General features: G+C 42.2%; 2 protein-coding genes across 7 annotated transcripts in view; one reads left to right on the forward strand and one right to left on the reverse strand.

Moving 5' to 3' along the window:
• Window positions 1-12,354, reverse strand: part of LOC137628783 (L-asparaginase 1-like) — a 303,952-nt gene that overhangs the window by 188,681 nt on the left and 102,917 nt on the right. The window lies entirely within an intron of this gene.
• Window positions 1-12,354, forward strand: part of LOC137628782 (protein bicaudal C homolog 1-B-like) — a 147,411-nt gene that overhangs the window by 52,440 nt on the left and 82,617 nt on the right. For all 4 annotated transcript variants that reach the window (XM_068359992.1, XM_068359995.1, XM_068359993.1 and 1 more), the window contains exons 4-5: window positions 7,461-7,693; window positions 9,072-9,200. In XM_068359992.1, the coding sequence (XP_068216093.1) occupies window positions 7,461-7,693; window positions 9,072-9,200 (362 nt within the window). The remainder of the gene's footprint in view (window positions 1-7,460; window positions 7,694-9,071; window positions 9,201-12,354) is intronic.

Below are 12,354 nucleotides of genomic sequence, written 5' to 3' on the forward strand. Positions count from 1 at the left end.
ACTGACTAACTCTTTGGCAGCCCCTGGGTACTGGTAGGATTTGTTGCTTCCTCTAGAGGAGTAATTTCACCTCCAGCCGCTGGGGAGCTATTTTTCCTTTCAGATCTTTTGCAGATGTGGCCGACCTTAGGGATTTCGGGACCCTCTTCGAAGGAGGAGCTCCTGTGTCTATTTCAGCGCCGTGCTAGGAAGGATTCTTCTCCAGAGCCTTCAAACATCTCACGCTCTGGAACTGTGCAATGTCCATCTTTCGCCCTCTCCTGGCCCTTCCGCGCAGACGAGGTGATCGCTCGCGTTCACCTCTCCAATGGCCTCCTGCTGACGACGAACCCTCTCGCTATCCTGGGACCCCATCATCCTGTAAACCTCAACCTACAGGTTGCAGGTGTTGATCTTCCAGGGACCAGTGCTCCTACCACCAGCAGCACTAAAGGACAAGCATCACCATCGACTTGGCCTTGTGGACACTCTTCCCCTGATTGTCGCAATCTGATGGATCGTTGGTCATCACGATCCGAATGCTCTTCTTCTGGAAGGCGTTGTAGTGGTTTGCGGATTGGGGCCAGATATTGCATGGAGACTGCTTAGTGTCCGAATGCCGACCACGCTGCAATGTTCACTACACAAAAAAGGTAAAACGGTGAAAAACCAAAAATCTGGATAACAGGTCAAGAGAACTTGGCACTGGGCACCACCCCTTGATTTTATACTGGGCAAGGTGACCCCGCCAGAACCTTACTTCCCTATTTTTTATCCTGCCTTGAGCTTGCTGAATAAACAGGTAGCATGACCGCTGATTCATTTCTGGGAAAATGAGCAGTATACGGGAATAGCTTGAATCTCAGGTTAGATTTTATAAAGGAAACAAATAATACTGAACATATAATGAGTGGCTGAGAAGGGGACACAATGGTGTAAGGTACTGGAATGAAATGCTGTCTTCATAAAAGCAAGAAAAATATTTATTTTCTTAAAAGGATAAAAGTTTATATCATTCCTGAGAAAGAGAAAAAACTTACATTTCTCAGTGTTACACCCAGAGGGGATGGCTAAATAGCATATCCATTACATTATTGTAATTTCCTAAAGCTATGCTACAAACATAGACATATTGTAGTACATAATAAACGCCACCGTGTGTACGTTGCTGTTACTTGGGTGGTCCAACTATCTCAACAAGCGACAATACTGCTACAATAAACGTCCAGACACAAAATGTTTTCAGCAGCCAACTCCGGCAGCTTCAATCATTGTCAAAGTTCCCAGCTGGTGGCACAAGAAATTATCAAGCTTAATGGAGAACACAGCAACACTGGTTCATTATTTGCTTGAACAGTCAGCTGGGTTTGGACATTGACAATACTTACAAGTTTAGCTGCCGCTGAAAACTTTTCTGTGCCACTTTATGTTCAATTGTTTCTGGGGACAAGTATGTGAAACACTATTTATGGAAACTGCGTCAATATATGAATAAAACAATTACACTATGATGAGACAACATCGGTCAATGATAAGAATAATCTAGTTTCATTTGCTCTTAATCTTACACATACAGTACTGTACTGTATACTCATTAATGGAAGCTTACGATGTTATATTAGCAGTACACGTAGTTGTGTTTTTGCTCTCAAATTCAGTTACATCACCATGCAGTAGCATATGCAGAACACCACTTATTCATGGCAGTATCTTTGCTGTGTAAATGTAATTTTAGTTAGCCTCTTCAAGCCCTATAGGGAGTAGGGCGTAATGCAAAAAAATATCATAATCAGACTAGGTTGAAGGACCAAAATATAACAATTTAATATTGTAAAAAAAGATATGCAAGCATAATATAAAAATCATTTTTATTTTTAACTAGTATTTTAATTTTTCCACAACGTTCACTCTCTAGAGCTTCGTGCTCATGAGACCTCCAGTCTCAACGCTCTCATCGGAATCATTCCTCTTCACGAGAAGAAGTCTCGCGATCGTGATCTACATGATCACGAGCACAGTCTAGACCCAGGTCCAGACGCTCATGTTCTAGGTCTCTACGATCTAGATCACGAGAATGGCGCTCACACTCGCGAGGATGACACTCCCGTTCACGAGCGTGGCGTTCACGCTCGCAACGTTACCGTTCGCGAGAACGATGTACACGTTGGCGAGACCTATGCACACGTTCGTGAGTTGGGTATTCGCGACATTCACGCCGTTCTCAAACGAGAGCTTCAGCTCGTTCACAATACCGCGCTTTCGCGATCAAGGTCTTGTACGGTCCTCGTCTAGAGGTAGGAGTAGAGGTAGATGCTCGCGCAGTCCACCAGCACGTAGCCCCTCAACCCGACCTTCTCCCAAACGACCTCAGACCTAACCTGATCATAAGAATGACCACTCCTCAGACAGGCTGCCGATTTTGTCCTACGTAGGTGCTTCTCTGCGGCAGCAGGAAGGCGTTAGACCTAACCTTCCTAGCCCCTATTGTTCTTGTTGCAAGCACTTCTGCTTGTGAATTGCGTCGGTTTATGCATGAAACTCGTTATTTCGCGGGGGAATCTCGTGATTTCGTGAGCAATTTACGAGCAGATGTGTCGGAACCGCGAGCAAGTACCAACACCTTCGCCCCGGCCTTCATCTTTTACCATTTTCAGGGGCAGGCCGACACCCTTTCCAGAGAGTTTTCAAGGAGCCGCCTAATAGGTTTGTTCTAGACCTCCAAGGGAAGTCCAGGGCTTACCTAGAAGGGCAGAACTTCCTGCTTGGGTGAGTACTTTTCTCACAACTCTGCTGAAGTCTCTGAGTGTGGCTACTCCACCGCCACAACCTCCGACTGCTCCAGTCAAAGCGACCCCGAGGATATCTTTGGAACCAACCCTTGTTGAGTTCATCCGTTGGGATTCGAGATGCTAGAGGGAGATCAACGTTGGACAACGTTCGCAGATCAACTCCAGCCTGATTGCGTGCAGAAGGTCCTCAAGCTTCTGACTCCTACATGGCCAACCTACCCTTTTCTCTAGTGAAGGTTAGTGAAACCATGACCAAGAGACAGAAAAGGAGGATGAGAGGCGTAACTCCACCACACGCTGACATCATCTGCTCTATCTTGAGTAGGGCCTTAGGCTCAGCCAGGGAGAAACCATCCATCCCTTCAATCCTCAAGAGATTGAGGTAGTGCCTTCGGACCAGCGACCGATTTCCTTTTCTCCTCCAGAAGAGGAGCCTTCAGCTCCTACTGCCAAAGCCTCGTCAGGTGCCTCAAAAACCTTTCAAGTTCCCCCTTCTAAGACCTCAGAGGAATGTCCTGTGGGCAGGGAATCGAAGGACACCAAGATGAAACCCAAGAGTGCTGCGTCAAGGGAAGCTCGTATGGCTGAGGCACAAAGAAGGCCCTGTGGTGGGTCCCTTTAGTGATACAGCTGACAAACCTGACCTACCCCAGACTCTGGATGTGAGCCTGGAGATGGATTACCCCTTGGATGCTAACGATGAGAATCTTCCAAAGGCGGCTAGTCCAAACTACCATTCGGAACACGAGAGACGTTAGTCGGAGCATACCTTTTGGCAGGTCCGCGCTTGCATGAGGGCCATCAATAGGTTGTCTACTCCTGGTTTCACCACACAGGAGCGGAAGGATATGGTTCTCGATGAAATATTCAAGACCCAGAAGCCTTCCAGGTCTAACCTCTTTGCCTTGGTCTAAGGGTTTGACAGCCACCAAAAGGAAAGCTATCACCCAGATAGCTGGAACTTCTAGTTTCTTGAGAGCAGGTTCCTTCTCTTGCTCCTTTCCACTTTCCTTTGTCCTGCAAAGGAAGTATTACGATATCAAAGGGGGAACCTCATTCCACCATGTCCCTCGATTCTTTAGTAGAGTCTCTAATGCAGGGTCTCCCGACTCAAACCCTCTTCTCTCTGAGGGCTTCCGTCTCGGCAGTTGAGCTCCTGAACATAGAGCGAGGTGGGAAGTATGGCTAGGATTTGGCTTCATGGTCTGCTCCCACAATCTTTTGAAGGAGTTGGCCAGGAAGATCTTTCCTATTGTCGGGTACCCAAACTCTTGAGTTCCTGTTGCACCACGTTCTCAACTTCTGGGTGAATGCCATACTCAATAGAAGGGATACCGTCATCGGGAAATTCCACAAGCAGGTGCCGAAGGTGGAAGTCTTCCATTTGAGGAACTCCACCCTTGAGGGTTCTTCTCTCTTCGTTCCCGAAGAAATAGAGAAGGCTGCAGAGCGCTGGAGGAAATCATTGAACGATTCTCTCCTCCATAGGGCCATGACATAGAGGCCCTATGGTAGACCTTCTCTGTCATCTCGGACTCAGCAAGTACCTTCCTCTTCTCACCTGTCAACTTCTATGTACTCCGGACCTTCAAAGGTGTCTAGCGGAAAGAAGAGAGAAAAGGGAGGTGGCCAAGGTGGTCAATCCCATTAGGAATGGCATTCCTCCTCACCTACCACCTGTGGAAGGATACCTACAGTGCCACTGGCAGAGGTGGCTGCTTCACGGGGCAGAATTCTGGACGGGTGAAGTGATCGCTCTAGGGTATCATGTCCCGTTCATTCAATCTCTCCCTCCTCTGACTCGAGATCCAGTGCATCTAAGCTTCTATGCAAAGGGATCTTCAAAGGAGCTGGCCCACAGGGTGAAGTCCAAACCATGCTACGGAAGGGTGCTCTCCAAGAGGTTGCGGATGGGTCTCCAGGCTTCTGCATTCAAATTTTTTTTTTTGGTGAAAAAGACAACTGGTGGCTGGAGACCAGTCATCGATCTCTCTCCTCTGAACAAATTTGTGCAGCAGTCTCAATTTAGAATGGAAATGGCAGACACGGTCATTCGAGCGGTTCGTCCAATAGACTTCATGTGCACACTGGATCTGAAGGACGCATACTTCCAGATCCCAATCCATCCGTCTTCTACGAAATATCTAAGATTTACACACAAGGAAAAGACTTATTTCAAAGTTCTATGCTTCGGTCTCGCGACAGCTCCTCAGGTATTCACCAGAGTGCTCGCCCTATTGTCATCTTGGGCACACAGGAACGCCATCCGTCTTCTTCCTAGCAGACTCGGAGACAACCCTTCTTCGTCACCGAGGCATGCTTCTCGAGTTTTGTCAGGATCTGGAGATCCCGATAAATCATGCGAAGTCATTACTGCAACCTTCACAAAGGCTGATATACCTCGGTATGATAATAGACACCGTCCAAGAGAAAATATTCCTGATTAAAAGAGTACACAGACTGAGGGAAGTGGCCGCGCCCTTCCTTAGAAAAGAAGTTCTTCCTGCCTCTCGTTGGTTGAGTGTTAGGCCATCTAACCTCTCTTATCCGTCTAGTTCCAAACAGCTGCCTCAGGATAAGATCACTGCAATGGCAGTTAAAGTCCGTGTGGAACCAACACTCTGATCCACCGGACACTCGAGTTCCTATAACTTGGGATCAGGTGACAAATTTGAATTGGTGGATGACAGACAAAAACCTTCAATGGGACCAGAATCTTCTCGTTCCCCCTCCGGATTTGATGCACCATACGATCTCCAGCCTTTGGTCAGAGTCAGAAAGATAGCACATAAATCTTCTAGAGATTAGAGCAGCTTACTTAGCTCTTCATCAGTTCCAACAGTTGCTGGCAGGTCACGCTCTGTTGATGAGCGACAACACCACAGTAGTGGCTTACATGAACAAACAAGCCGCTACCTTTTCGCAGCCTCTTTGCCATTTTGCAGTAAAGATCCCCAGATGGTCAGAAGATCATTCGGTGTCCCTATAAGTTCGCTTCATTCCTGGCAAGAGGAATGTGCTCACGGACAATCTGAGCAGAGCGACTCGGATAGTAGGCTCCGAATAGTCTTTGAATCTTCAGATAGCCAAGAAAGTCCTGACTTTCTGGTGTTCCCCGACTGTTGTTTGCAAATCTCTGAACAGCAAGCTTCCACTGTACTGTTCTCCAGTTCCAGACCCTCAGGCTCTATGGCAAGATGCATTTCAACAATAGTGGGACAACATCTACTTGTTCGCCTTTCCCCGTTTTGTCTGATGTGAAGACTGCTTAATAAGACCAGAGCATCCAAAGATCTAATGATGACCCTTGTAGCTCCATTAGGGCATCACGCAGAGTGGTTTCCAGACCTGCGACTTCTAGTAGATCTACTGCAAGAGCTTCCTCCACGACCAGATTACCTTAAACAACCACACGCGAACATCTTTTACAGGACCGTGCAGTCGCTTTGACTTCATGCGTGGGGACTATCCAGTGTCTCCGCTCTCAGAAGGGCATTTCATGACAAGTTACGGAGAGAATGTCCGGTTACTTGCGTAGGTCCTCAGCCTCGGTCTACCAGGCAAAATGGAGAGTATTATGTGGTTGGTGTCGTAGAAGGAATATCTCCGTCGATGCCACTATTCCAGTAATAGCGGAGTTCCTTGTATATGTACGGGTTGAAAAGCTCCCTTCTCCTTTATGCTGAAAGGAGTTGACATTTCCTCTTCGTTGGAGCTTTCTTTACTCATACGAAGTTATGAGATCACTTTCCCTCAGTCAGAGATTAGGCCTCCTCCTTGGAAAGTGGTTGGCATCTTGAGATCCTTAAAAGGACCTTCCTACGAACCATTCCGCCATGTAACTGACCGAATCCTCACTTTGAAGATGGGGTTCCTGCTTGCTTTAGCCTAGGCAAAGAGAGTCGGTGACCTTCCGGGCCTTTGTTTGTCATTGCCCATTCAAGGGGATGCGGGGAAGTGACACTCGGCTTCTTCCCCGAGTTCATTGCTAAAACTCAAAATCGCGGGGTACGGGATCGTAGATTTGGACCCTTTCAGATTGCGAGTATTAGTTCTGTAACCAATGACCCAGATCAGTTGTTACTATGCCGAGTGAGGAGTTTGAGATACTCTACTATCTTGAACGCACCTCTGTTTGTTAGCTCAGGGAGAGTAAAGAGGAGGATCACTAGGAACACGGTTTCCTCGTGGATCCCTAAAGTGATCGAAAGAGTCTTGGCTCCCTACTATCCTCTGGCTTGCCAACGTAGAGCCTATGATGTCAGGGGAATCAGCATTTCCTTGGCATTCAAACGCAACTTGTGTTGCAAGTACTTCAAGCGGGCGTGTGGAAGAGACAAACCACCTTCACAGCCCATTTCTCAAAATGTAATACTGTCTGGCCAGCAAAAGGACCCCATAACTCTCTAGCGGTAGTATCTCAACCTGTGGCTGGTGCCCTGGCCAACCTACTACCTATAAATAACTCTAGGTTTGTATTAGTAAGGAAAAAATATAAATTATCTCCAAATATGTCATTTTTTATAAAGTTTTTGAGTACAATACATATTTTGTAAGAAGATAATGTTGTTGTAGTTTATGCAATACCATACCCAATGAGAAATATTCAAACTTAAAATTTCCTTCCTTATGACAGTAAGTTACATAGATTCACTTTGCCATGATGTTAATTCAAACCTCTTAATTTCACAGGTGTCAGCATTCACTTTCCTGACAGCAACAAAAACAGCTGTGTCAGGAAAAGCAATCTAGTATCAATAAATGGGCGGGGCGACGATTTGTCGGGCTTCGAAGAAGCCAGGTCATGTATAAGGAATTTGACTCCTCTCGTGTTCACCTTCTCTCTTCCTGCAAGTGCTCAGTTTATCAGCATATCAGATCCCAGTTTGCTCATAGAGCATCTGCAAAGTACATATAACGTGCAAGTAAGTACCCCTTTGCCAGGTGTAATATTTTAAAGGTTTTATGTGGGGTTTGTTTCACTTAATTCAAGTTCTGTGCTCGTCCACACCAACAAACTTTCTTAGTTTGTCAATCCTTTGTCTTCTCTTCCTTCCCCTGCTTGTTTTGCAATCTCTAGGGACCCAGTCTGTCATTCTCTATATTATATGCCCTGCCCATGTCCATTTCTTTTTCCTGAAAGTTGTTAGATGAAATATTCTATATTTTCGTTTGTTCTCGTATCCATGTTGCTCCTATGACGTTATCATAACAGAAATGCACTGCTAGTTAAGCATCATCATTAAGACGATGCTATTTAATACCTAATCCTGTCTTTGTTGCCGTTACAAATGTCTGGTGATCTGATGCTGGTTTACCTAAGAGTAGCATTAACTATGAAACCCTTTCTAGTTGATTGCAACTGAAATCCTATTACCATATGCCATTGTGTTCTTGTCAAATGTTGGTACAACAATGGAATTGCTTTAGGAAATGGGAAACCTTTAATATCTTACCACATTGTCTACATACAGTATAGTATATACAGTATTATAACTTATGCTGTAAATGTGGTAATACATGTTGATGGAGTCAAGTATAAAGTATACTGTATAACTATTATACATTATTTTGAATATTAAATTATGTGGTCTTGAGGGAATTTATTTCCTATTGCCTATTTCTCCCTAGAGGACAGTGTCATCAATGCTCATCTCACGGTGCTTTGTACAAATTAAGGGTTTTTAAAACGTTCTTTTGGACTCTAGCTGCACTTTATTTATATCCTATTTTCTTTCCTGCTGTCCGACCTCTTCTAATTTCTACCTCAATAGTATTAACTCAATGGTTTTATCCTAGATGAGCTAGGTTGCCAAAGGAACTTTGTTCCCAGAGGGCTGGGCTATATTCATCGTCATCATTTCCTCCTACGCCTGTTGACGCAAAGCGCCTCGGTTAGATTTCGCCAGTCGTCTCTCTTGAGTTTTTAAATTGATAATTCTCCATTTATCATCTCTCACTTCACATTTCATAGTCCTCAGCCATGTTGGCCTTGGTCTTCCAACTCTTCTAGTGGCTTATGGAGCCAAGTTGAAGTTAAATAGTTTAAATCCATATTTCCAGTCCAGAAGTAAATTTTGGGTTAGAACTTCCCACCTATATCGTAGAATAAAAATTTTATGTTTTTTCTATAGAAGTACAGTAATAGTCTCATGTTTGTTAAATGTTAAATTTTCTTGTTATCTTATAGCATATTGGATGAGTGAAACAGATGTAAAAATTTTATTTCATTCATTTGTTGAAGAACTGGGAATATTTTTATGCATGGAAAATTGTTAATCAGCATTATAAAAACCATTTCAGGTTGATCTGAAAGTAACCGAGGATCCTACTCCCATGATTGTGGGGTCGGTGTGGGGAGAAGAGTGGGAAGCACTTTCTGTGAAGGAAGCCACCCTTTACGTTTTAAAAGCATATTGTGATACATTAGCTGTAAGTATAGGGTTATGTTTTCCCATGACTTCTAATACATATAAGTGTACATTTAAGCATTCTTCATTTTACAAAAACTGTTACGTAGTTTTTAACTAGGTTTTAAGTATTTTGATAATGACTTTATTGCCCAAGTTCTGAAATAATACAAACAGACCGTTTCTGAATACATGTCACTTACTTAAGGTGTTACCATGTTAGCTGAAAACTAGACCTAGTGTAGCAAAAGTATTCCACCTAGAGGAATTTTTAGACACTTCTTTGATCAATAATTAATTGTTCCTTAACTGAATACAAACCACGCTATTTACATGGGGTGATTACTTTGGCGCAGCCGATGACGAGCCATAAAGTTTTAACGAGGGTTTCCTACCCCACCGCTAGTTAGCGGGGGGGGGGGGGGGGGGAGGGGTAGCTAGCTACCGCTAACTAGCGGTGGGGTAGGAAACCCTCGTTAAAACTTTATGGCTCGTCATCGGCTGCGCCGAAGTAATCACCCCATGTAAATAGCTAGGTTTGTATCGTTAGGAAAAATACAAATTATCTACGAATTTGTCATGTTTGTGTGAAAATGTGTAGGCAATGTGAGGAATTTGGAAAATATTGTTGGAATTTTACCCCTTTACCAAAATTAAATTAACAACATTTGGCAACCCTGCTTTCATGTGAACAACACTTGGAACACTAAACGAGTAGTTGTGGTGGCAACTACGACTGGTTTAGTGATTTCTCATATGAATAGGTAATTAAATTGGGATAACCGGTTTGCAACTAATTAATATTAACTTGAATATTTCATAATACACTCAGAATGTAAGAATTTACTGTGCCAGACAAAAATCTCGCTAAAGGCTCCGACTAGGAAGGCTGTTAACCCTTTTACCCCCAAAGGACGTACTGGTACGTTTCACAAAAGCCATCCCTTTACCCCCATGGACGTACCGGTACATCCTTGCAAAAAAATGCCATAAAATTTTTTTTTTTCATATTTTTGATAATTTTTTGAGAAAATTCAGGTATTTTCCAAGAGAATGAGACCAACCTGACCTCTCTATGACAAAAATTAAGCCCGTTAGAGCAATTTAAAAAAGTATACGGCAAAATGTGATGGGATAAAAATAACCCCTTGGGGGTTAAGGGTTGGAAATTTCCAAATAGCCCGGGGGTAAAAGGGTTAAGAATTTTAAAACTTTAAAATGCTTTGCTAATTTAAGGGTGCGTCTTATCACACGGGAAATACGGTAGTTTCCAACTTGTATAGTGGTTGTACACATGATCAGCAGATCTAGTTCTGCCTGGACCTGTTAGTTTTAAGTCTTTTACTTGGAAGGTTACTATTGGGGTTGAACAACACACCCAGGGAAGTTTGGATAACCTGATGAGTATTTCTAAAGAGATAATTGGAACCGAAGCTTGATGACTTGACTTTAAATTTGATCTCGCCCACCTATCGTCTATGTCATGATAGTTTGGCTCAAGGTGTGATTCAGTATCCTGTATATCGCACGGAATACGATGAAAATCTCACCAAGCAAGATTTAAATAATACGTAAATGTTGAACAATCACCGTCCGTAACTTGCCTCGTCCCGGTGAAGCTGTTGTAAATTTTTTTGTGCTCCCTTCCTTCTATATTTGTAGAGGTTATTCATCACATATTACAGATGGTAGACATGTTTTCAGTTTTAAAAATGTACAGCAATTACCTTTATATGCCTTGAACTTAACACAAGTCCTTTGGAATTTAGAATTTTTTATGAAATCAATTCTATATTTATTATTAGTACAGTATTATTATTATTATTGTTATTGTTATTATTATTATAATTATTATTATTGTTATTATTATTATTATTATTATTATTATTATTATTATTATTATTACTTGCTAAGCTAAAAGCATGGTTGGAAAAACAGGATACTATAAGCCCAGGGGTTCATACGGGGAAAATAGCCCATTGAGGAAAGGGAAAAAGGAGAAATAAAATTAAGAACAGTAACATTAAAATAAGGGCAATTGTCTCATAAATCGTGTCTGTTTAGTAATTGGCTTATTTTTTTAAACTGCTGTCACATGAAAGTAGTACTTTGTCAGTATTTTTGTAGATTTTGGTTATTGGAATAGATTTTAGAGATGTGTACTTTGAGGTGGTTGTCTCAATGGGCCTATTTTATGAGTTTATCCCTAAGGGGATTTACTCCATTAATATTTTTCATGCAAATTGTAATAACTGTGCACCAGGAAACCACAAATTTTTGTCTGTTTTAGTGGTTAATGTTAGTCAATCTTATGTTTAAATGAAGAAAAATTTAATTGATGAGACATCATTTTTACTTCTGGGAAACGAAAAATTAGATTACTTTTAAAATTTAGAATAGATTATTTTTCAAGCTATAAAAAGTCTAGGATATGTTTATTGAGACATTTGTATATCAATGAATATTATTAACTACTTAATTTATTTAATTTATACATGTCCAGGTCCCTTTAATTTCAGAATCTGATTGTTGTTTGCAATACAATTAAGATTTTTCTTTTCATTACAGTACTGTAATGCAATAGATTATACAAAATGGGCTTCATTTTCATTACCTCCACCAACGAAGTTGGAAGGAGGTTATGTTTTCGTCCCTGCTTGTGTGTTTGTTTGTGAATAGCTTCCTTGCCACAATTTTAATCGTAGAGTAATGATACTTTCAGGGATTAGCTGTTATGTAAAAAGCTGGAAATGATTAAATTTTGGTAGTTCAAGGTCAGGTCAAGCAAAATGTCCAATTCACGTACTGTTTTTGCCGGCCTATAGGATGCACTTTTTTCCCCAAAATTTTCGCTAAGAAATAGCCCTGCGTCTTATACATCGTAGGTCAAGTAGGCTTAGGCTAATCTAACCCAACTTAAGCTAGGTACTTTTACCTGAGCTAAACTCCATGCATCATTTTATTTTTATTGCTAACTTTATTGTTTTATTACTGGTGCTTTAAAAATTAATTCATTAAAATAATAGCAATTTAAACAGTAAAATCCACCTTGAATCGAATTATCCTGACTTTTCCTCCAATCAAGCACCATCTTCTCCGTCGCATCATACTGTCATTAGCGGGTACTTTGTTATTGTTGACTAAACACAAACAAAATGGCTTTTCTGGTATGCGAT

This window comes from Palaemon carinicauda, chromosome 36 (genome assembly GCF_036898095.1).
Source record: "Palaemon carinicauda isolate YSFRI2023 chromosome 36, ASM3689809v2, whole genome shotgun sequence".
NCBI lineage: Eukaryota > Metazoa > Arthropoda > Malacostraca > Decapoda > Palaemonidae > Palaemon > Palaemon carinicauda.